The sequence below is a fragment of the Canis lupus genome, chromosome 23, assembly GCF_048164855.1.
Source record: "Canis lupus baileyi chromosome 23, mCanLup2.hap1, whole genome shotgun sequence".
Lineage (NCBI taxonomy): Eukaryota > Metazoa > Chordata > Mammalia > Carnivora > Canidae > Canis > Canis lupus.
Window position 1 is genome coordinate 19598080 of NC_132860.1, and position 25547 is coordinate 19623626.

The following is a 25547-nucleotide window of genomic DNA, read 5'->3' on the forward strand; positions in this document are numbered from 1 at the left end:
AAGCAGACTCACCTCGCTCCCACACCAACCCTTCGGCTGCCTCCTTCCACTTACTTATAAGGACGCCAGTGACCTACACTGGGCCCACCTGGACAATCCACAGCAGGTGCTCTTCCTCTTTAAACTCTGATTAGCAACCTTAATTCCATCTGCTACCTTCCCTTTTGCCAACGTAAGGTGCTTGGTTCTGGCAATTGGCACATAGATGTCTTGGGAGGCCAGGACTCTCCCTGCCACGCTGGCCCAGGTACATTCAGAACACGAGACGAGCAGCCTACACGCTGAAAATACTGAGTAACACACATGAACATAATGAATTCTTCAGTGTTCAGAGGACAGTGTGAGTATAAAACCGTATTGACGGAGAACTCTTGAACAGAGTCAGCTAGGACATCCAGGATGTAACCTGCCTAATCACAAGTGACTTGGCCTCTGGACAGGAGCGTCTCAGCCTCCTTAGTCTCTAACATTCAACCTCTAACTCCTAGTTTAGTGGTCCCATTATGCCTTCCCACCTCTGTGGGTACTTTCCCATTTGGTATCAGTCTGCAGGATTCTAGCTTTAGAAGACTGCATTTTGGCTTTCATCCTCAAAATCAGCTTAGGCAATCACATGCTCCCTCCCCAAGCTTTCCCAGTTTCCCCCCTCCTGCCCTGGAACGGCTGCATTTTACACACCTCCTCAGTGGGCAAGCTCCTCGGCTACCCCATTCCTGAATCAATCTCACTAGGCTCTTGAAGTTGACCAGCGTGCCCACGGGGAAAGAGACAGGTAACCAAAGCCATGTAGTTACAGCTCTGGTTCCTCATCGGCTTCCCTCGGAGGCTAGCAGGTGTACAGCCTTGATCTGGAGAGGGCAGGAGGGGAGTCAGGAAGCCTGCATCCTGCCCTCAAGACAGAACATACAGGGGCAGCTGTGAAGGGATGGGTGAGGTGACTTGCTGTTGTAAGAAAAAGGGGGTACAGCCGAGTATAGGGACCCCACCTCGGGATTATAATCTGGCAAGTTGTACTTGTCATCCTGCTGGGGAAAACTCTCCTGCTTGCTCTCCTCCGGCCCTGGATGTCTCCCTTCTCAGAGAACGTGACGGGAGTGCACAGGCAGGCTGGTTGACCAGACAACTTTAAGCTGCTTGCCTGGGCTCTCCCCTCCTGCTGGGAAGGACCACACAGCGGGGGGCTGACCAAAGCCAGATGGGAAGTGAGAAGAGGCTGGAAGGTGCACAGATGAGGTAATGGTCCCAGGCAGCGTGGCATTCCGTAAGCCCCGCAGTTATGTGGTTGTGTTCCCCAGTGGATTCCCGAACAGGCCACGGGCCCACTCACCAAGCTCTCCTTGATGTAGGCGGCTGTGGGGCCCGGGATCTGGCTCAGGAGGGCTGCTCTCTCCTGAGGATGCTCCAGCATCTCCAGGGCCAGTCTCAAGTCCTCAACGAGATGGAGCACAGGGAAGGGGTTGGCGTGGGAGGCCGGGGAGGCCAGAGCAGGCTCACAGCTACCATCACTGTTCTCTGTACCTGTTTTAGTGCCTGGAACGAGAAGGGGGGAGGGGAGAACCTTGGTAAGAAAGGTGGATGCCATGGGCAGGGAACTGACAGAGAGCAAAGAGAGAGGCGACAGGCAAATGAGAAGGATAGGAAGCCCAGAAAACCACTTCTGCCTCAGCAGAACCATTCACAAAGCAAACTCAGCAGAAGCCATCTTTAATCCTGGACTGGGCGTGACAGGAAGAGATGGGAACCAGGTGGAAGACCTGTCTGGTGAGACTGAACCTCGGAAGCTCACACCCCTAGACAACCGGGAGAACATGGCCAGGCCTTAGCATGAGCCAAAACAACGGGCTGCCATTCTTCTGCCTTTAGACTCCTAACTTGAGGTTAATGTGGCAGGGCTGTCTGCGTGGATGGCAGCCGACAGGCCTCCCCTGCCTGTGTGTGCGTTCCTCTGCTCTCCTTCCATAGCAGTTTCTGACTCTGGGCTGGGGCTGGCCCCACAATACGGTGTCACCAAGGGACACAGCGTGACGCCATGCCAGCTCAGGTGAGGGGTTCTAGTGAGCTGGAATCTCTCTGGCTCTTCCCACTTGGGGAAATCTCTACTATGCACTCATGCTTTACAGCTGTCTTAGCTACTTGTGCAATCCACATCTCATCCCCGCCCCCCTTGGTCTCGGGCTGTAAAGCTCTGCGGTCAGGGTCCCTGCCATGGTGGGCTGACTCCCTGGCATCACGGCCCTGCCCCACAGATTGCTGAAGGGGCATCTGACTATCTGCACCCACACTTGGAGGAATGGCCATGAGGAAGAGAGCATGGATTGGGTCAGCTCTAATTCCAAGTGTCCCAAGACCATTTTTTTTTGCCTTTCTGAACCTCACCATTTAAACAAACAAACAAACAAACAAAAAGTCTTCTTTGCATAAACAGAGTGGTCTGTTTTTTAGACCAAAAACTGGGGTGACAGTCTGACAAAGGATTTCTGTGCTTCCATCAGCAATAAAACACACCGTAGAAAATATGGTGTCTGGGGCGGAATTTCTAGGGCATGTGGATTGTTTATAAGGCCAACAGGAATTAGGGCTCTGCTGGAAAATGTGGGCAATAGAGCCACCGCATCCACAGCTACCCAGCGGCCCTGACGTCTAAATCTAGGTCCCTCCACCCTTCTAAGAGCCAGCTTTCTAGTTGCCACGGCAGTCTTCACAAGGAAAAATCCACACAGAAGGAAACAATTACTATTTGATTGCTGGTTTGCTTTCTGAAAGCACAGGATACAGGGAATTGTGGGTCACAATCCACAAACAAGCCCATGGCTCTAGGGAGCTGGGAAACTGCCCATTACCCACACTTGGGTGTGCTCAGCAGTTTCTGGGCCCTAGAAATCCAATGGAGATTTGACTAGAGAAGGCCATAGCCAACAGGGAAGGAAATGGACTGAAATAGAGCAAAACACCACCACCCGCCCCCCACCCCACCCCCCACCCCACTCCCTCAAGTCTCCAAGCAAATGCTGAGTAATCCCTGGCCATCCTGGACATGCTTCAACACACACACACCTTCATAATATGGAGGATAAGTCAGGCCAGGAGTAGGTGGGAAGACTGAGATTTTCATTAACTTTATGTTACTCTGTGGTGTTGGACAAGTCTCTTCTTTCTTTGGGCCCCTCCCTGCCCTAAAGCCTCAGAATGCTTCTCTACTGTTCAAGGGGTGTGTGTGTGTGTGTACACATGTATATCTGTGTCTATATTTGCATGTGATGTATGTATACATAAAATACTTAAATCCTTTTTTTTTTCAATTTACATCAACACATAGGCTCACGAAATAGTCCAGAATGGTGAAACTCCCAGGGCCCAGCACTAGCAAAGGCAAAAATCATCCAGAATATTCAATACGCCACATATTCCCTTCAGATGATTACCTCCTATGGAAAAATTACCACCATGGAGGGAAACAAATCAAAATAGAACTACCAGATACAACAAAGAAGAAAATAAATCCCCTCATATTTGAGGATAAAGGAACAAGATAATAGAGATGGTAACATAACATCTAACACAAAACATAAAAGAGACAAGGTGTTGTTCCCCAAATTACTTCTCAGAAAAGAGTAATTGAGTAATTCACCTTATATTCAAACCCTAATAAAACTGTTTCTCTCTGGAGGCACTCTGGTACTTTATTTTGAACAACAAAGCACTCTTTGAGGAAGACAGATTAGCACAAAGGGTTTCAATTTTATATGCATATTGAATTTTACAAACTACAGATGCTTGGGTCCCACCTCCAGATGTTCTAATTGGTCTGAGGTGTGACCTGGGAGGAAAAAAAAAGCTCCCCAGATGATTTTAACGTACAGCCTAAGTTGAAACCAGTGCACCAGCAAATCACCACAGCCAATACTAAAATTTGATGTTTAGGGAGGTCACCTGGGAATCTTTATTTTAAGGATACAAAACTAAGGCGTAATACAGATTTAGGAATTGTTAGAGGAAATAAGACCACATAAAATGCAAGCACAGGATTTTATTGAAAGCCTTTTAATGATCACTTTCAAAAGCAAGGAAGTAGGTAGGAGGTAATAATTAGGGTTATTTATATATGCTTTGGTTCTCCTCTACTTGAGCTCATAGTGTGGGACTATGCATTTGACCCTTGAAGTTACTTAAGGCCACATGACTTCCTTTGGCCAATAAAAATGAAAGTCTTTAAGAAACAGTACATACATAATTTCTCATATCTTTTCTACCTGCTCTGGCCTCTGGCAATGGTGGAGGCTGAACCAGCCCATGTCCAAGAGTGATGATGCCAGGGCCCAGAGCTCCCAGTAGATCTAGGGAAAACTTAGAATATGAACAAGAAACAAACTTAGCTGTTTCAAGCTACTGATCTTTTAGGCAGGAACAAACAGTCCTATCTTCACTTATACGAAGTACATATTTTACAGTTCAGAAATACTTATATGAAAGATAAACTTTAAAAAAAAAAGATCTTTTAATAGGTTTGAATTTAATTGGCCATCAACTTAGTACAGACTTGGGACGCCTGGGTGGTTCAACGGTTTAGCACCTGTCTTCAGCCCAGGGCGTGATCCTGGAGTCCCAGGATCGAGTCCCACATCAGGCTCTCTGAATGGAGCCTGCTTCTCCCTCTGCCTATGTCTCTGCCTCTCTCTCTCTTTCATGAATAAATAAATAAAATCTTAAAAAAAAAAAAAAAACTTAGTACAGACAGTGCTATATATATGTGAGATGTTAATCACAAATTAAACACTGCTAACAGATATGCAAAAAATAAAAAGAATCCAAGTATATTAGCAAAGAAAGCCAGCAAACTGTGAGAAAAGAGCAAGAAAATAAAGGACAGAGATGAATTACAAAAACAACCACAAAACAGGTAACAAAATGGCAATAAGTACATACCAAACAATAATTACTTTGAATATAAATGGACTAAACACTCCAAACAAAAGACATAGGGTGACAGAATGGATAAAAAACAAGATACATCTATATGCTGCCTACAGGAGACTCATTTTAGACCTACAGACACATGCAGATTGAAAGTGTGGGATACAAAAGCATTTATGATGCAAATGGAAGTGAAAAGAAAGCCTTGGTAGTGATACTTATGTTGGGGAAAATGGACTTTAAAACAAAGACTGAAAAACAAACAAACAAACAAAACAAAGACTATAACAAGAGAAAAAGAAGGACATTATATAATAATCCAACAAGACGATATAACAGTTGTAAATATTTATGCACTCAACATGAGAGTGCCCAAATACACAAAGCAGCTAATAGTAAACATAAAGGGAGTAATTGAGAGTAATATAATAATAATAGAGGATGTTAACACCCTACTTACATCAATGGCTAAATCATCAAGGAAACAGTGACTCTGAATGACATCTTGGACCAGACGGAACTAACGGAACTAACGTATATTCAGAACATTCCATCTTAAAACAGCAGCATACACATTCTTTTCAAGTGCATATGGAACATTTCCAGAATAGATCACTTATTAGGTCACAAAACAAGTCTTAACAAATTTAAAAGCACTGAAGTCATACCATGCATCTTTGCCAACTGCAACACTCTGAAACTAGAAATCAACCGCAAGAAAGGTCTGAGAAGAACACAAATACATGGAGATTAAATAACATGCTACTAAACCATGAATGGGTCAACCAAGAACTCAAAGAGGAAATTTAAAAAGACATGGAGACAAATGACAATACAATAGTCCACAATCTTTGGGATGCAGCAAAAGCTGTTCTAAGAGGGAAGTTTATAGCAATACAGGCCTATTTCAAGAAGCAAGAAAAATCTCAAACAACCTAATTGGGACACCTGGGTGGCTCAGTCAATTAAGTGTCTATCTTCAGTTCAGGTCTTATCCCAGGATCCTGAGATCGAACCCTGTGACAGGCTCCCTGCTCAGCAGAGGAGAGCCTGCTTCTCTCTCTCCCTCTGCCCCTCTCCCCACTTGTGCTCACTAGTGCTCCCTATCTTAAATAAATAAATAAATAAATAAATAATCTTTTTAAAAAATAAACAACCTAATCTTACACCTAAAGGAGTCAAAGAACAACAACAAACAAAATGCAAACCCAGTAGAAGGAAGTAAATAATAAGATTAGAGCAGAAATAGACAAAATAGAAACTAAAAACCAATAGAGCAATAGAATAGAACAATGAAATCAGGAACTGGTTCTTTGAGAAGATCAATAATATTAATAAACCTTTATTTAGCCAGACCCATCAAAAGAGAGAGAGAGAGAGTGAGAGACAGAGAGAGAGAAGGACTCAAAAACAGAAATGAAAGAGGAGAAATATCAACCAACACAGGGAAATACAAAGGATTATAAGAGCATATTATGAAAAATCGTATGCCACCAAACTGGACAACCTAGAAGTAATAGATAAATTCCTAGGAACATATAACCTCCAAAACCTGAATCAGGAATAAACAGAAAATTTGAACAGACTGATTACCAGTAATGAACCTGAATCAGTAATCAAAAAAGCTCTCAGCAACAACAACAACAAAACTCTCTACAAGCAAAAGTCCAGGACCAGACGGCTTCATGGGTAAATTCTACCAAAATTAATTAAAATTAATTAAAATTAATACCTATTCTTCTCAAACTACTCCAAAAAAATAAAAGAGGAAAAAAGCTTCCAAATTCATTCTATGAGGTCAGTATTACCCTGATACCAAAACCAGATAGAGACACTACAAAAAAAGAGAACTACAGGCCAATATCTCTGAGAAATGCAAAAAAAAATTAGGAAACCAAATCTAACAATATATTTTAAAAAATCATTCACCATGATCAAATGGGATATATTCCTAGGATGTAAGGCTGGTTCAATGTTCACAAATTAACATCACATACATCACATCACATGTGATACATCACATCAGTAAGAGAAAGGATAAAAATCTTATGATCATCTCAAAAATGCTGAAAAAGCATTCTACTAAGTACAACATCCATTCATGATAACCCTCAACAGAGTAGGTTTAGAAGGAATATACCTCAACATAATAAAGGCCATACATGAAAAAGCCATAGCTAACATCATACCCAATCGTGAAAAACTGAGAGCTTTTCCCCTAAGGTCAGGAAACAGACAGAGACATCTACCCTCACCACTTTTATTCAACATAGTACTGGAAGTCCTAGCCACAGCAATCAGACAACAAAAAGAAATCAAGGAATTCAAATTAGTAATAAGTAAAACTGTCCTATTTGCAGATGGTATAATACTATATAGAAAAATCATAAAAACTCCACAAAAAAAACCACGAGAATAAGTGATAAGTGAATACAGTAAGATTGCAGGATACAATATCAATATACAGAAACCTGTTGCATTTCTATACATTCATAATGAAACAGATAGAGAAATTAAGAAGACAATCATATTTAAAATTGCACCAAAAAATTAAAAATAAAACGCATAACATATCCAAGGAGGTGAAAGATCTGTATTCTCAAAACTACAGAGCATTGATGAAAAAAATTGAAGACAACACAAAGAAATGGAAAGGCATTCCATGCTCATGGATTGGAAGAACAAATGTTGTGAAAATGTCCATACTACCCGAAGCAATCTAGAGATTTAATGTAATCCCTATCAAAATACCAGTAGCTTTTTTCACAGAACTAGAATAATCCTAAAATATTTGTATGGAACCACAAAAGACCTTGAATAGCCAAAGTGATCTTGAAAAAGAACAAAGCTGGAAGGACCACAATCCCAGACTTCAAGTTATACTACGCAGCTGTAGTAATCAAAACAGCAATGGTACTGGCACTAAAATAGACACATAAACCAATAGGACAGAATAGAGAGCCCAGAAATAAACACTTGATTAAATGGCCAATTGGTCTTTGACAAAGGAGATAAGAATATACAATGGGAAGACAGTCTCTTCAACAAATGGTGCTGGGAAAACCGGACAGCTACATGCAGAAGAATGAAACTGGACCACTTTCTTACACCATACACAAAAATAAACTCAAAATGGATTAAAGACCTAAATGTGAGGCCTGAAACCATAAAAATCCTAGAGAACGCAGGCAGTTAACCTCTTTGACATCGACCATGGCAACAGTTTTCTAGATATGTCTCCTGAGGCAAGGGAAACAAAAGGAAAAATAAACTATCGGGACTACATCAAAATAAAAAGCTTCCGTACAGCAAAGAAAACAGTCAACAGAACTAAAAGACAACCTACATGCAAATGACATATCCAATAGAGGGTTAGTATCCATATATAAAAAACTTCTATAACTTAACACCAAAAATCCCAAATAATCCAATTAAAAATGGGCAGAAGACATGAACGGACATTTCTTCAAAGACATCCAGATGGCCAATAGACACACAAAAAGATGTTCAACATCAAACATCATCAGGGAAATGCAAATCAAAACCACAATGAGATGACACCTCACACTGGTCAGAATGGTTAAATTTAAAAACACAAGAACCAGCAAGTATTAGCAAGGATGTGGAGAAAAAGGAACCTTCAGGCCCACAGGGACAGCAACTGTGGGAAACAGTATGGAGGCTCTTTGAAAAATTAAAAATAGAATTGCCATAGGATCCAGTAATTCCACTACTGGGTATTTGCCCAAAGACTATGAAAAACTAATTCAAAAAGACATATGCACTCTTGTTTTTTGCAGCATTATTTGCAATAGCCAAAATATGGAGAGAGCCCCAGTGTCCATCAACAGATGAATGGATAAAGAAAATGTGAGATCGATATAATGATATATTACTCAGCCACAAAAAAGAAGAAAATAATGGAATCTTACCATTTGCAACAACATGAATATATCTAAAAAGTATAGTGCTAAGTGAAATACGTCATTCAGAGAAAGACCAATACCATATGATTTCATTAATATGTGGAATTTAAGAAACAAAACAAACAAAGAAGAGACAAACCAAAAAAAAAAAAAAAAAAAAAAAGACTTAACTATAGAGAACAACCCAGTGGTTACCAGAGGGGAGGTGGGGGTGGGGGAAGGGATGGGGGAAAGGAATGGGTAAAACAGGTGGTGGGGATTAAGAGTACACTTATCATGATGAGCACCAGGTGATGTATGGAAGTGTTGAATCACTATTATTGTACATTTGAAACTAATATAATACTGTATGTTAACTATATTGGAACTAAAATTGTTCTAAATGATCTTTAATCATTTAAATGGGGGTTCTTGGGCATAAGATGAAATATCTGATGACAATATCATATATGAATTTTAAAAGTGCTTTATTTAAAACAACTTTAAAATAATGTTTTCTAAGACTCTGCCACTTAAAAGTGTGGTACACAGCAGCAGCAGCAGCAGCAGCACTCGGGAGCTCAGTGGAAATACAGACTCTTATGTCCTATCTTGGCCCTACAAACAAGGACTTACATTTTATCAACATCCCCAAACGCTCTACAACTGCTCTGGAATGCTAAAAGTATTCAAAAGGTAGCATTCATGATAGAAATAGCATGTTGGAGATAAACATAATGCTTGAATAAAACTGTTAAAAATGTGCTGAGACACAAGCACATGAGAAAATGCTCCGCATCACTTGCCATCAGGGAAATACAAATCAAAACCACAATGAGATCCCACCTCACACCAGTGAGAATGGGGAAAATTAACAAAGCAGGAAACCACAAATGTTGGAGAGGATGTGGAGAAAGGGGAACCCTCCTGCACTATTGGTGGGAATATGAACTGGTGCAGACACTCTGGAAAACTGTGTGGAGGTTCCTCAAAGAGTTAAAAATAGACGTGCCCTACGACCCAGCAATTGCACTGGGAATTACCCCAAAGATACAGAGGCAATGAAACGCCGGGACACCTGCACCCCGATGTTTCTAGCAGCAATGGCCACAATAGCCAAACTGTGGAAGGAGCCTCGGTGTCCATCGAAAGATGAATGGATACAGAAGATGTGGTTTATGTATACAATGGAATATTCCTCAGCCATTAGAAATGACAAATACCCACCATTTTCTTCGACGTGGATGGAACTGGAGGGTATTATGCTGAGTGAAATAAGTCAATCGGAGAAGGACAAACATTATATGGTCTCATTCATTTGGGGAATATAAAAAATAGAGAAAGGGAATAAAGGGGAAAGGAGAAAAAATGAGTGGGAAATATCAGAAAGGGAGACAGAACATGAGAGACTCCTAACTCTGGGAAGCGAACTATGGGTGGTAGAAAGGGAGGTGGGCGGGGGGTGGGGGTGACTGGGTGACAGGCACTGAGGGGGGCACTTGACGGGATGAGCACTGAGTGTTATTCTATATGTTGGCAAATTGAACACCAATAAAAATAAATTTATAAAAAAATAAAAATAAAAAAATGTGCTGAGACAAGAAATTAATAAACATATTTTATATGAGTACTCATAAATACACATGAGTCTAAACCAACCAATTAATAGGAGTACGTATTTGTCCATTTTGGAATGCTTGTCTATTGGAGCATATACAGTATGTCTTACATCATTAAAGGGGAAAAGGAAGAAATAAAAACCTTAATGAAAGAATAAGAAAAGGCATGAGAAAGAACAGGAAAATTTGAAAAAGAAATGAGTGGAAACCAAAACAAAGAATGCAACACTTTATTTCTAAGTGACAGGTTGAAGAACAGACAAGAGAATTATGGGAGTGGAAGGTGGAAAGAGATGGCATACAGAGCGAACCAGAGGCAACAAACAGAAAACCACTATGGATTTTTCACAGTTGAAAATTTGAGTTGTCTCATTTTGAAGACACACACTGAATCCCCAAAAGGAGACATATCAAAACTCACCCACCCCAGAAACCACACGGTGAAACTCAAGAACACCAAAGATAAAGAGCAAGTTTAAAAGCAACTAGAGATAAAAGACAGAGATATTCTACAGTTACTTTGTCAAGAGATTTCTCACGGGCAATAAATCCCAATGACCACAAAATATCATTTACAACCTGTAACCTGCACAAGAGAAGCTGTTACTCAAGATTAAGAATAAAATAAGGACATTTTTCAGATGGCGACTCATGCAATGGAATTTTAAAGGATCTACTTCATGAAGAAGGAAATTGCACCAAACAAAAAGGTGTGGGATGGAACAACCAATTATGTTGGAGAAGTTGTTAAAATTTTTTGTTAAACTTTTCAACAGAGATTAAAGACAAGAGAGGCCAGTAAGGCAAAACCAAAAATAAGTTTAAAAAAAAGTTAAAACAGAGACATAAGTATTAACACATCTGTATACCCGTTAATTATAAATGCATTAAACTCACCTAATTAAACTCAAAAATTTGAATAAAAAAAATCTAGTTCTTTTTTTTTAAAAGATGTTATTTATTTATTTATTCATGAGAAACAGAGAGGCAGAGACACAGGCAGAGGGAGAAGCAGGCTCCATACAGGGAGCCCGACGTGGGACTCGATCCCAGGTCCAGGATCAGGCCCTGGGCTGAAGGCGGCGGCGCTAAACCACTGAGCCACCCGGGCTGCCCTAGTTCTTTGATATTATTGAGAGAGACATGCAGGAGACACACAAAACATTATGACACTGAATGACTGAAATATATTTTAAAAGACACAGCAAAGGACTCCATATATTAAAGCATTGGGTCCAACTATTAAAAACAGTCACACACTCATACACAAAATCACTGGATAAAACAATAAAAACAAAAAAATCACCTGAATAGTCCTGTAAAAAACTATTTGAATTGTCATTTGAAACATCTGAACCTAACTTAAAATTTTTTTCAGGGATCCCTGGGTGGCGCAGCGGTTTGGCGCCTGCCTTTGGCCCAGGGCGCGATCCTGGAGACCCGGGATCGAATCCCACATCAGGCTCCGGGTGCATGGAGCCTGCTTCTCCCTCTGCCTATGTCTCTGCCTCTCTCTCTCTCTCTCTCTCTCTCTGTGACTATCATAAATAAATAAAAATTAAAAATAATTAAAAATAAAATAAAATTTTTTTCAAAGAAAATATCAGGCCAGGAGCACCTGGGTGGCTCAGTGGTTCAGGGTCTACCTTCAGCTCAGGCCCTGATCCCAGGGTCCTGGGATCGAGTCCTGCATTGGGTTCCCTACAGGGAGCCCACCTCTCCCTCTGCCTATGTCTCTGTCTCTCTCTGTGTCTCTCATGAATAAATTTTTAAAAATTTAAAAAATCTTAAAAAAAAATGTATCAGGCCAAATGTTTTCACAAGTTAGTTCTGTCAAACCTTCAAGAACTGAATAATTGTACTCTATTTTGTTTAAGTGTGGTTAGGGACTGCTCCCAGCATACTCAATAAGAAGAACCTGCCAGCACAGCCCGTAGATGGGAACTGTACATAGAACTCAGCAGTCCTGAGCACCACCCAGGGAATTCCAGGCCTTTGCATTGATGAACCTGGACACACAAATCCTAACCACAAATTTTAAAAACCAAACCCCATGCTGTGTAAATAAGATAGCACACAGTGACATCTAACCTGGAAAATGACAGATCAAGCAGACCCAAATAGGAAATAACAAATAAAATGGTGATGTATCAGAATAACAAAGGGTTCTCTGTCCTCAGCTAGAGGTGGCATACTGTGTTGAAGCACATGTGAAGCATTTTCATCAAAACTGCCCATAGACATGTTGGAGGGACTAAAATAAAAAAAAAAAAGACAAGAAACAACAAGTGTTGGTGGGGATGTGGAGAAAAACAAACCCCCATACACTGTTGGCGGGAATATAAATTGCTATAGTCATGGTGGAAAACAGTATGGAGTTTCCTCCAAAAATTAGAAATAGAAATACCATATGATCCAATAATTCCACTACTGGGTATTTACCCAAAGAAACAAAAACGCTACTTAAAAAGATATATGCAGGGGGTCCCTGGGTGGCTCAGCAGTTTAGCACCTACCTGCGGCCCAGGGTGGAATCCTGGAGTCCAGGGTTTTTAATAGTTGGACCCAATGCTTTAATATACGGAGTCCTTCGCTGTGTCTTTTTAAATATATTTCAGTCATTCAGTGTCATAATGTTTTGTGTGTCTCCTGCATGTCTCTCTTAATAATATCAAAGAACTAGGGCAGCCTGGGTGGCTCAGTGGTTTAGCGCCACCGCCTTCAGCCCAGGGCCTGATCCTGGAGTCCAGGGATCTTGTCCCACGTCGGGCTCCCTGCATGGAGCCTGCTTCTCCCTCTGCCTGTGTCTCTGCCTCTCTCTTTCTCCATGTCTCTCATGAATAAATAAATAAAATCTTTTTAAAAAATTAAAAAGAAAGATATATGCACTGCTGTGTTTATTACAACATTATTTACAATAGCCAAGATATGGAAGCAACCCAAGTGTCCAGGTATAAATGAATGGATAAGGAAAATGTGATATATTAATATCACATGAATTCATTAAAAAGGATGAGATCATGCCATTTGGGACAACATGGATGGACCTAAAGGGCATTATGCTAAATGAAATAAATCAGACTGAGAAAGACAAATATTGTATGATTTCACTCTACTGTGGAATCTAAAAAAATCTAAAAAAACCCCCAAAAACAAACAACCCCCCCCCCAAACACACACAAATGAACAAAGAAACAAAAAGCAGAACCAAACCTATAAATAGAGACAACAAGCTGATGGTTGCCAGAGGGAAGGGGGTTGGGGAGATGGACAAAATGGGGGACAGGGAGGGGGAGATACAGGCTTCCCGTTATGGTATAAGTCACCAGGATATTTAAAGGCTCAGCATAAAGAATAGAGTCAATGATGTTGCAATGGAGACGTCTGGGAACAGATGGTAGCTACACCTGCGGTGAACACAGCATATGTATAAACTTGTTGAATCACTACATTATACAGGTGAAACCAATGGAACATTGTGCGTCCCATTCAAACTAAAAAAGAAAACAGACCATCGACTCCAGCCACACAGGGAGTCTCAACAAGACTACAGAATCGCTATTAGGGGGACCTATTCCTGTCTCCATATTTCTGTGGGAGGGGAGGATGGCTGCCACTAAGGCCACATTTGTGGCCTTGCCCCTGCCTCCCCTCACACAACTTTTCCTCAAAGGAGGAACACATCTCTGGCCAGAGAGCTTACAGAAGGGCCTCTCTTGAGAGTTGCCTATCCTTGGATATGAGCACTGCCCTCCAGGGAAGTTTCTGAGACCAGCTCTGCCTCTACAGAGTGGAGGTCTGTAGTCTGCAATTCAATTTATGGTGTAAGTGTGTGTAGGATGTCTGGTATTCAAGATCTTGATTGTGGCCTCAGCTCAAGCTAACTTGCCTAATCAGTACAACTAACGATAAAGCCACTGTTTTGGTCTGTCTGACCCCTTTGTCTATTCCTTAATTGGTTTAAAACTAAGGAAGGAAGGGACACCTGGGTAGCTCAGTGGTTGAGTGTGTCTACCTTTGACTCAGAGCATGATTGTGGGGTCCTGGGATCGAGTTCCACATCAGGCTCCCCACGGGGAACCTGCTGTTCTCGCTACCTGCATCTCTGTCTCTCTCTCTCTGTGTCTCTCACGAATGAATGAATAAAATCTTTTTTAAAAAGTAATAAGAAAGGGAAAAATGGGATGCTATTTAACAATTATTCTGGTAGACAGAATAGTATCTCCCCAAAGATATCCATGTCTTAAATCATGGCATCTATGTGTTACCTCACATAGTGAAAGGGACTTTATGGATGTGATTAAGGTCCAGAATTTTGAGATGAGGAAGTTATCCTGTATTGTTAATCAGTTGAGTTCTTAAATAAGGAAAGGGAGGCAGAAGACTGGGTCCCGAGGGACATGACCTGAGGACATGAGCTGCTACTGTTGGCTCTGAAGATAGAAGGGAACAGTGAGCCAAGGAAGGTGACAGCATTAGAGTAGCAATAAGGCAGGCAGGGGCAGACTAGTCATACAGAGAAAACCCTCTAAGAACACCCCAAAATTTTTAAAAATACCCATGTACACACACTCTTTTAAGCAACTGAACTATCAGAAATCTTCAGAGCTCAAAACCTCGGAGTTAAGAGAGCATCTGAGCTGGTGTTTGCCCTTACATCCTGCCAATTCCCTGATGGCCTAACGCCTGGGCCACAGGTCACTTCAGGGGGACAGGGGACAAAGCTTAGGCCTGAGCAAAGGGACAGGCACATGGGAGACCTCCGCACAAAGCCAGGATAGAAAAGAGAAATACCCTCTGTCAACTGGAGGAGTCTATCCCACAGGAGGAAACTGGGCCTTAAAACTAGATCACATACAAATAATTCGATGTTTTAAAACAATAATAAAAAAAAAAAGGAAAGAAGCACAGAAAGTGTGAGACAAGTAGAAATCAGACAAGAGAGTTGAAAATTGGTCAGATGAGTTAATTGTCAAAATAAATGTATACAGACTAAACTGGCCAGTGAAAAGATAGATATTGTAAATTGGTTAAAAAGTGAAAACACATCTGTATCCCACTGGCAAAAGCTACATCTAAATCAAAAGAACAATGAAAGCCTGTGACTGAAGAAGGATGGAAGGACAATACCAAGAAAATAATAACCAAAAGGAAGACTTCACATTGGCATGCAACATTGGCTCTCCCCTGGATCTCCAGCCTTATGGCCTATCCTGTAGATTTTGGACTTGCTAGTTTCCATAATTACATGAGCCAATTCCTTAAAATCAATCAATCAATGAATATCTTAGAAATTTCTTTCTCTACACACACACACACACACACACACACACACACCCTATTGCTTTTGTTTCTCTGGAGAACCTGGACCAATAGATAGATATAGATATATAGATATACATATTTATATATTTACAGAATAAAATAATGTATAAAAACATACCACACACATATAATGGAGACTAATCAGCAAAGGCAAAACTCACTTCTTTGAAAATAATAATAAAAAAGATAACTCCGGCAAGAGGCACCTGGGTGCTCAGCCAGTTAAGCATCAACTCTTGGTTTTGGCTCAGGTCATGATCTCAGGGTTGTAAGAGCCCTGTGTTGGTTCTGTGCTTGGCAAGGAGCTGGCTTCAGATTATCTTTCTTTCTTTCTTCCCCTCCCTCCCTTCATGTGCGCGCTCTCTCTCTCTCTCTCAAAAAAAAAAAAAAAAAAAAAGATAACTGGCAAGATAAAAGAAAACAGAGGGTACAATTAAGTAATATTAGGAATATAAACAGAGATACAAGAAGTGTAGCAGATCTTTAAAAAATATGATAACCAGAGAGCCTAGGTTAAGTGACTGCTCTTGATTTTGGCTCAGGTCATTATCCCAGGGTTGTGAGATCCAGCCACAAGAGGGCTCTGTGCTCAGCAGAGAGTCTGCTTGAGATTCTCTCTCTCCCTCTGCCCCTCCCCCTACTCAGGAGCATGCACATGCATTCTCTCTCTCAAATAAATATTTTTAAAAATCTATGATAGCCATATTTATGTTAACAAAATTAAAGACCCTCAGGCACCTGGATGGTAGAGTCAGTTAAGCATCTGACTCTTGGCTTTGGCTCAGGTCATGATCTCAGCCCTATGATGGGCTCCCTGTCAGGTAAGGAATCTGCTCAGGATTCTTTCCCTCTTTTCTCCCTCCCCCTCTGCTCCTCCCTCAGCTAGCATGCAAGAGGGTGTTCTCTCTCTCAAATAAATAAATGAAATCTATTTAAAAAAAACCCGAGAAACAAAATTAAAGATCTCAGTAAAATGCACAAATTTTTAGATAGATATAACTTACCAAAACTCAACTGAGAATTTAAGACATTGTTTATAACTATGAAGAAAAGAAAATCTTTCAGTGAGAAAACACCAGGTCCACTTGGTTTCGTAGGTCAATTCCTATACAACTGTAGCAAATACATAAGGAAGAAATGATCATTCCAGTTTTACTCAAACTCTTTTAGAGAATAGAAAATGAGGCTATGTAGCCCTAAAGTTTTGGAGGAGAGCTCTGCCAGTGAGGGAAAAAACAAAATGATGTCTGTTGAACAGTGCTTGCCACCATGGGCCATTTTTTTTTTTCCATGGGCCATTTTGATCTCTTTACGTAAAGAATCGTTTTTGATATCTCAGCCCATTGGACATCTCCAAACTTCCATTCTGACTGTCTCTGGGTCATAATGAAAGCCGAGCACTCTCAACCTGAGTCCTGAATGAGAAACAGGCAAGTTTTGGTTCTGCCCCACTTACTGATGACTGCTATATGCTGACCCACCTCAGAGAAGGCTTGGACAAGACCAGTTAACTGAGCATGTTCAGTGCATGGACTTATCAGCAGCCTGAAGTAATTTTTTTTTCAGAATATGCCTATTTTATTAACATCATGCTTGAATAAATAACTGGCTACTGCTAATAAAATTAAACCTCTGTTTACAATAGCCCCCAATATTCCATGTTGACCATTCACGCAGAATTTGGTATAAAAAGTCAAGTGAAATGTAGACCCTGAGCTATTGAGTAATTATGCTTCAGTATAAAAATAGAGAATTAGTCTTACAACCGAAGATCTGAACAGGAACACAAACCACCTCTCTGTGGGTTTAAGCTTTTGTGGAATAGCAGGATCTTAATGGGGGTGTAAGGCAGGAAGAGACTTGCAGGATTTTCTCATTTTGAAGACTTTTTGGGAAAGTGTGAATAATCTCAGCCTTGACCAGAACTTTCTCTGCTCCAACTCTAAATCTTAAAAAAAAAAAAAAAAAAAAAAAAAAAAGCAAAAACACCAAGACACGAATCAGAGTTAGCAGAGAGGTCCAGAGCAACTTTTTTTTAACTGTCATAAAACAGGTTCCTTTTGCCTATTCCTTACTGATGGGTACAGCTTGCAGATGACTGCTTGAATGAACTTCTACCTCAGTGAAGAGGAATAAGTGGTCCTCTGTGTCCTGACCACGGGGTTCTCTGGTACTACTACAGAAATGGCCTCACACAGCAGCCATTGAACCTGTTAGCCCACAAATTATGCTTCATGCAAAATGACAATATGTGGCAGTTGCTCTGGGTTATCCAGAGGGATGTACTTGAGCAATATATAGTTCAATTTCAATTGTCAACAGTGTAATTCAATTATGGTATTATGTGCAGACCAAATCACTGGGATTAATCAGGAGCAAGAGCAAAGGTTAACACTGTACTGGAAGCTAACAACAATGGTCTTTTGTACTAGAAACAAATCATTTTGACAAAGGTTCCGGGGTCTTTAAAGTCACCTCTTTCCAACTTTCTAGTACAGAATTTTGAGGTTCCGATTAAGTACAGTCACACCCAGGAAACACTCATTCAGGTTTCAATAATTCAACCTTATAAGGAGTTTCATTTACTAGTCCTGTTTCTGCCATCAATGCATTTCTTTTCCTCACACCTCCAGAGCCACTGAGTGCCTTGAGATAAAGGTCATCATGCCATGGAGCATATCTGGCATGTGTGCGTCAGGATGTCCTCTCAGAGTATCCCTGGCCTGGTTGTTTAAGTGATAATATCCTGATTGCTTGCATTGTTTACATTGATTTGGAGGAAGGAGACTTTTTTTTTTTTTGCATTAAAGACTTAATTACATAAATATTGATATCACATGTCCTAAGTGTACTCTTTTTGGAGAGTTTCAGAAAATGAACCTGAACCTATCATAGTACAGAGTAATTAATAAAGGGAAATCCCTTGTTCTGAAGTGTTACAACTATGAATCATCGTTATTGAAGGAACTGTGTCCGTTTTAGGAGGAATCTGTGTTGTTTTTGCATCAATGATTGCTCTGTGGGGTGTGTAGGAAGCCAGTAAAAATTTCCTCCATTTGAAATAAGTGGTAATTGTGTCTTCAGAAAGTGAGAGAATACAGTCCCTGAGTACTCATTTGAGCACCTTAATAGATGCAAAAGCAATCATTCAAAATAATAGGAAAATAGAAATACAGAAAGGAAGATATAGATATTCACATAACAATGTCATTTCTGCAGGATTTGTGGCATCATGATGTGGTAACACAGTTTTCAAACTTTCTCTTGGCTGCCACCCTTTCAGCGAAGGAATCCTTACTTGGAAGTCTGATATGTAAAAGATATGAGAGCAAAGTCACTCTGGCTAGAGGATTGGGAGCAAAACCAGAATTTGACTCCTCTCTCAGTTAACTCTTCTCTGTAGATGGCCCCACAGAGCCCCCAGGGCTCTATAGCACATCATCATAAAACCAATGCAGGCATGACAGCAGCCAGGAAGAGACTCAGATGGCCCTGGACTAAAAATCCTGACATTTACCAGCACTGTAACCTTGGGTGGTGAAAATCCTAATGTCAGTACCAATCTCGACAAAACAGTAACTTACCGACTGAGCACTTAATATGTGCCTTTTTTGCATTAATTTAATCCTCCCAATAATAGGAGATGAGTACAAATACCATTATTTTATATATGAGGAAAGTGAGCTCAGATTGGGATTAAACCATTTGCCTAAAGATCTCACATCCAGTCAGTCCTAAGTAATGGAGCTGGGATTCAAACTCCAATAGTCCTATCTCCCTGGTCCACATCAACAACCTTAAAAACTCTTAAGCTCTTTGGTCCAGTTTGGCCCAGCCACCTCAGATATCGGGAGGGTGTTAATAATCTTGTGGAAGAGCATCTTGCACAAAGGCATTCAATAATTATCATTCTTGTCATCACAAATGGTGTAGAGTATATACCCTCCAGACACTCACTAATTACCTCAATGTTCAATTATCTGCCAAATAGCTCCTGTCAAATGTCTGTGTGAGCCAATTACTACTTGAGAGATGGTTCACAGGACAGGCCAATCACCAAATCTTCAAAAAAAAATTAGTGATTTGAAAAAAAAAATTAGTGATTTGTTTTTCCAGAAGAATCAGTGAAAGGTACCAGAAAAAATAATAAATGAAGTTCAGTGCACAGCCAGAGAAGATACATATAGAAATGAACAACTGGCCCCAAACCAACGAGAAAGAGAACCTGTTCACAGAAGTAAATAAAATGTGCATGTGACAAGTACTTATTAAACACCTAATACGTGCTGTAGACCAACTGAGGTGCTGGAGATGGAGCGGCAAAGCCTCTGTCCTCATGGAACTTACAACCTGGTGCAGGAGGCCGATGATACACCAAGAGACAAAAGTGAATGTAATAGGTCAGGTGGTGATCAGTGCTATAAAGAAATATAAACAGGATATGAGAACAGAGTGATGGGAGGGGGAGGAGGCCAATTAGAGAAGGTCAGAGAAGACCCCTCTGATGTGGCAACATTTTGGCAGAGATCAGATCTGAGGGTATCTGGAGGATGGCATTCCAGCAAAGGTGGTGAGCAAGCACAAAGGTCCTAAGACAGTTGGTGTGCAGGCTAAAGCAAGAAGGCGGGAGGAAAGTGATAGGAAGTGTGGCCATAAAGGTGGCCAAAGGCCAGATGGCAGCTAGAAGTGCCAGCTGTGTTGACTTCAGATTTTATCCCAAGATGGGAAGCCACTGATGCGCTCTGGAGAGAGGAATGCTGTGATTTGATGTACGTTTCAAGGATCGCTCTGCTGCTGGGTGGAAGAGCCCATAAAGGGCCCGGAGCAGGGCAGAGACCTCAGAAGACTATGCATGAATCTTGCAGGCCCAAGGGAAGTCTAACAAGGCATGCACAAGTCTTATACAATGAAAGGCACAGAATTCAAATGGGTAAGACAAGGTCCTGAATAAATCAGAACTCTACAGCGTCCCTAGAGAAGATGTACCGTAATAAGATTTCTTATTCCTCATTAATTTATCAGAAGCCAACATTTTATAGTGCTTACGATATGCCAGGCACTGTTCTTAGCACCTTATGTGTATAAAAATAGCAACCCTCGAAGGTGGGTACTACTATCATTCCCATTCTAAATATGAGGAAACTGAGGCCTGGTTGGGTCAAGAGTTTGTTGTAGAGCAAGGATTTGAGCCAAGCAGCCTGGCTCCAGGAGCTCCTCCCGAACCAACTGACCAATTGGCAAAGAATGCCTTGGGATGTCTTAGATTGCCTTGCTACAAAACTCTCACACCTGTTCCAGTCACCGCAGCCTAAAGAGGGTTCAACTAGGGAAGAGGATAAAGGAAAAGGAAGAAGAAGGGAGAACTTTGTGCTGGAAAGACAGAAGGATGGGCCTCCTGGGTTTTGTACAACCCATCACAGAGGCCTTTCCTCCTTGTCCATCCTAGATCCTCACCTGCAGATCCTGTGTTAAGGCAAGGCCCTGAGGGTCACATACAGCTCTCTGCAACAGGGCACTTCGCCAGCGGCTTCATCATTTTAGGAATGCCAATGTGGAGAAATTGGGAGGCAGGAAGAGAACTGACCCCATGCCAGCTCTCTTCTTTAGGAAGTGTCCATTCATCCTTCACAGCCATCCAAGAGCTCTAAGGTTTGAGGGTCTGACCCTGGCTCTGATCTCTTCTATTTTTTTTTTAAGTTTTATTTATTTATTCATGAGAGAGAGAGAGGCAGAGACATAGGGAGAGGGAGAAGCAGGCTTCTCGTGGGGAGCCTGATGCATGACTTGATCCCAGGACCCCGGGATCATGACCTGAGCCAAAGGCAGATGCTCAACCACTGGGCCACCCAGGTGTCCCTGTGGCTCTGATCTCAATGTACATGAGCCCCCCACAGCTTCCAGACGAGACTGTGTAAAGCACTGCTAGCAAATCTACGCTCTTGACTGTTGCCTCTCAGTGGGGCTTTGGAGTCCCTAACCTAGAACAGGACATCCCAACCTAAAGAGCCTCTGAAAAGTATTAGTCAGGCCTCTCAAGAGCTATTCTGTTCACTGAGAAATTAAGAGCCTGACAGATGACAGAACATGTTACAGTCCCACCAAGAACATGAAGAATCTTCGACACACAATGCCTCCCCCAACCCCACCCTGGGCACCAACACCCAGAAGCCTCAGTGAGTCAGATTCTCTCTTCAGGGTGGAAAGTGAAGCAAATGTCTGGCAAATGGCAGTATCAGGTACCCATGTACATCCTGGGCTTTAGCCACACTTAGCCCAAGCCTGCCTCCCTGGCTTCCTCCAACAGAAGCTCCACACAATAAAGAGCCAGGGCCCAAAGAAGCACGCCCAGCATGGAAAATAAGGCCACTGACTTGTTATCAGGTCAGGACAGAAAGAGGACCTGAGACCTTCAGGAAAGATTTTCAATGACAGGTTTATTCTAATCAATCCATATTGATTGGGTTCCCCCAATCAAAGAGTTAATTAGCCCAAATAGCCCACTGGCAGTCCTTTCCAATTAACCAGTTTTGCTGGATCTTTTCTAGGGAATATTGCTAACTGAATAATGTGAATGTTAAGTCAGTTATGACAGGTAAGACACAATATGGCATAAGGGACTTTTTTTTAAAAGATTTTTTTTAAAGATTTTATTCATTTATTCATGGGACACAAAGGGGGGGGGGCAGAGACACAGACAGAGGGAGAAGCAGGCTCCACGCAGGTAGCCCAACGCGGGACTCGACCCCAGGTCTTCAGGATCACGCCCTGGGCTGAAGGCAGGCGCTAAACTGCCGAGCCACCCGGGCTGCCCAATAAGGGAGATTTTTTTAAAGATTTATTTATTTGAGAGAGACAGAGAGAGAGCGAGCGAGAGAGAGAGAGAGAGAGAGCACGCACGCATGAGCAGAAGGGGCAGTAGGAGAAGGAGAGAGAGAATAGAATCCTCAGGTAGACTCACTGCTGAGCACGGAGTCTGATGCTTTTGAGCCAAAATCAAGAGTCAGATGCTTAACCGACTGAGCCACCCAGGTGCTCCAAGAACATTCTTTAGGTGATGAGGTGAATCAATACCAAACTGCCTCCCAATTCCCAAACACACTGGAGACCAGCTGGGAAGGGAGTCGACAAGTGCACGAGGGTGGCAAAGTTGCCAGACTTGGAGTTTCACTTCAGCTGGACTGTGATAAGCCATAATGTGCTCTGGCAAATTTGCAGTAAAGGTAACCCTACTGCAGCCAAACCGCCTTACATCCGGGACCCATGCTGGGCCACGGTTTGATACATGCTAACATCCAGTGTGCCCACACTGTCGCGGCAGACCTAACCTCATGCCAGGATTCAAAGAATTCTACAAGTCTAAACTAAAAAAAAGAGATGGCATGCACAATAAAATAAAATAAATCTACCGAGGGGCTTCTTGCTGTGCCAGAAAGAAAAGTCAAATGTGAGAAAACAGTTTCTCAAGGGCGGAGGGCGCAAGCCACAGTTGTGAGGTCTCCCTGACTGTACCTGCGATGATCCCATCCATTTGCTCCAGGGCAGCTTCCAGTGCATGACTGGCATCAGAAGCCATGATGCCTTTCCCCTCAGTCTTCTCCTTCTCTTACTGAAAATTCAAGCACAAAACAAAGGAAAAGTTACAGAAAGGTCCACACCATGCACGCAAGACCTCAAACCCTCCTTTTCATCACGCAGCACAGTCTCACAAGAATCCTAACATGCAACCGCATCCCCGCCCCTGATTCTGACATCTGTAGAGGGAGACAAGAGCTCCATCTCCATGAACCTTTAGTATATGATCCCACTCGCTTCTGAAATTAGGAGCCACCATTAGGGTCCCAAGTTCCAGAAGATTTACAGAGAGCACTGGGGCAGCTCCCCTACAAGTCAGGAAAAGTGACTCAAAAGGACGTGCCCTCCAACAGAGGGGATCAAGACAGTCTGGGCAGGCACACAGCTGTCTTCCAGCTGCATTTGTCCCGCACCTGCAATGGGTTGGGTAGACACGGTCCAGGCTGAGACCTCCACTACCACTTTCACTTCTCAGATGTCAAAAAGGGGCCTGGCCTAGGAAGGCTGCCGGCACACTGTCGTGGGGAGAGTTCTGTCCCAAGAACCTGGAACACTTCCTCTTACCATTTTACTTCTACTCTACCCAATACCATGCAAGGAGCAGCATCCCATCTCCTTGGGACTGGAGAGCTTCTCCAAGCACACTCAGTCCAGCCACTCCCCCAGTGCTGAGTCTCCTGTCTAATGGGGAAGATGGCAGTTGGTTCCACCTCTAGACAGCTCTGCCTCTACAAAGGTCTTTTAGTTACACTGTCTTCCTGCAGCCTCTTCTCATTTTTCTTGCTTTGCTTCCCACCCACTCCCTGGGTGGCAGGGACAGACTTACAACAGTATTTGTAATCTCTAGTTCACGTCTATAAACTGGAGGCAGGAGTTGTTGTTTTCTCCATCAGCAAAACCCATGCATATGCCCAATGGGCCTAAGTGCCATGGAGAACAGAGGCCTGGCTCCTCCACGGGTGGCACAGGCCAGGAAACAGAGAATCTCGAGGGTCTCCTTGGCTCATGTTTCCTGGGAAGTTGGACTTTCAAAGAGAAGAAAGTAAACTGAACAGCCACAGAAAAGTGGCTTTGGGGATGGTGTGGATAAAAATTTTAGGACCACAAAGAATCACAGGGGACTGGACCAGGCAGTAGCAGTTCAAATAGTCTGGGCTTGAACATTGTTCTGCCATTTATTCTGTGATCTTTGAGCCTCAGCATCCTCATTTGTAAAAGGGGGAAAATACCAGCACTTAACTCACCAGGTCTAGGTCATGATTAAATGAGGATTTAATATTTCATAGAAAATACTTAGTACATTCCCTTATAGATAGCAAGTGCTCAATATATGCTAGCTGTTTCGTTTTTGTTTTTGAAGTGAGGCAATCATCTCAGGATGTATTTGTGCCAGGACAGCTCACTGGATGAGAGACTTTAAGCTCAATAGGGTAGGCTCAGGGAGGGAGAACCCAGGTAAGTCCAAGAGGCTGGTTCCCCTAGGCATGGCAAAGAGAGATAAGCAATGATGCCTGTTGGAGGGGGAGGGTGGTGATTCATAGGAGCAAAGGCCAAGGAAGGTTTGGGAACAGGCACTGGGCTTCAGCAGGCCAAGAACCATTGCACAATCGACTCGGGAATGAGAACCGGAGTTTGCGGAGGGGGTGGGAGCCTCATTGGCACCTTAGGGCTGTGGCAGGAGCCAGGCAAGGCTGCAGCAAAGAAGAGAGTTGCCCCTGCTGAGAAGAGCAGCCTGGATGGCTGGAAACCACAAACTCGGTGTGCATATCTCAGAATCTGGATGGAAGCAAGCTTAGGGTCAGGGTGGCGGTGGTAGTGATGAAAGAAGTACCAGAAAGGGGGGAGGGGAACCAGAAACAGGCCAATAATCAGCACATTCCCACCTATTCAGAGATGCTGAAGATCTGAAATACTTCCCTCTGAGGACTTCCCACTACTCCCAAAGAAAAATCCAAACTGCTTGCTCACTGTGATCCATGAAAGAGGCAGTGTAGGATCTGGCTAGGCCAATCCATTGCTCCTGTTCCAGCAGCATTGATCTCCTGTCTGCCCCTCCCCCGCAACACACTCCAAGACCTTCACCTCTGCAACCTTACACCTGCCATCCCCTCAGCCCTCAGTGTGCTTTTCCAGCTCCCTCCATGGTTGATTTATTCTCATCTTCCAGGGTTCAGCTCCCTTCAGCTCCCATGTGTCTTCCAGAGAGAGGCCTTTC

The 25547-nt window shown here is 42.5% G+C and overlaps 1 protein-coding gene across 11 annotated transcripts in view; it reads right to left on the reverse strand.

Moving 5' to 3' along the window:
* The window catches only part of PPFIBP2 (PPFIA binding protein 2), a 170163-nt gene that overhangs the window by 113821 nt on the left and 30795 nt on the right, over window positions 1-25547 (reverse strand). For 10 of the 11 annotated variants that reach the window (XM_072794206.1, XM_072794214.1, XM_072794205.1 and 7 more), the window contains exons 2-3: window positions 23270-23366; window positions 1328-1530 (exon numbers count right to left, since the gene is read on the reverse strand). In XM_072794206.1, coding sequence (XP_072650307.1) covers window positions 1328-1530; window positions 23270-23333 — 267 coding nt within the window. In that variant the 5' untranslated portion in view covers window positions 23334-23366. The remainder of the gene's footprint in view (window positions 1-1327; window positions 1531-23269; window positions 23367-25547) is intronic. The other variant, XM_072794209.1, reaches the window with a different exon arrangement.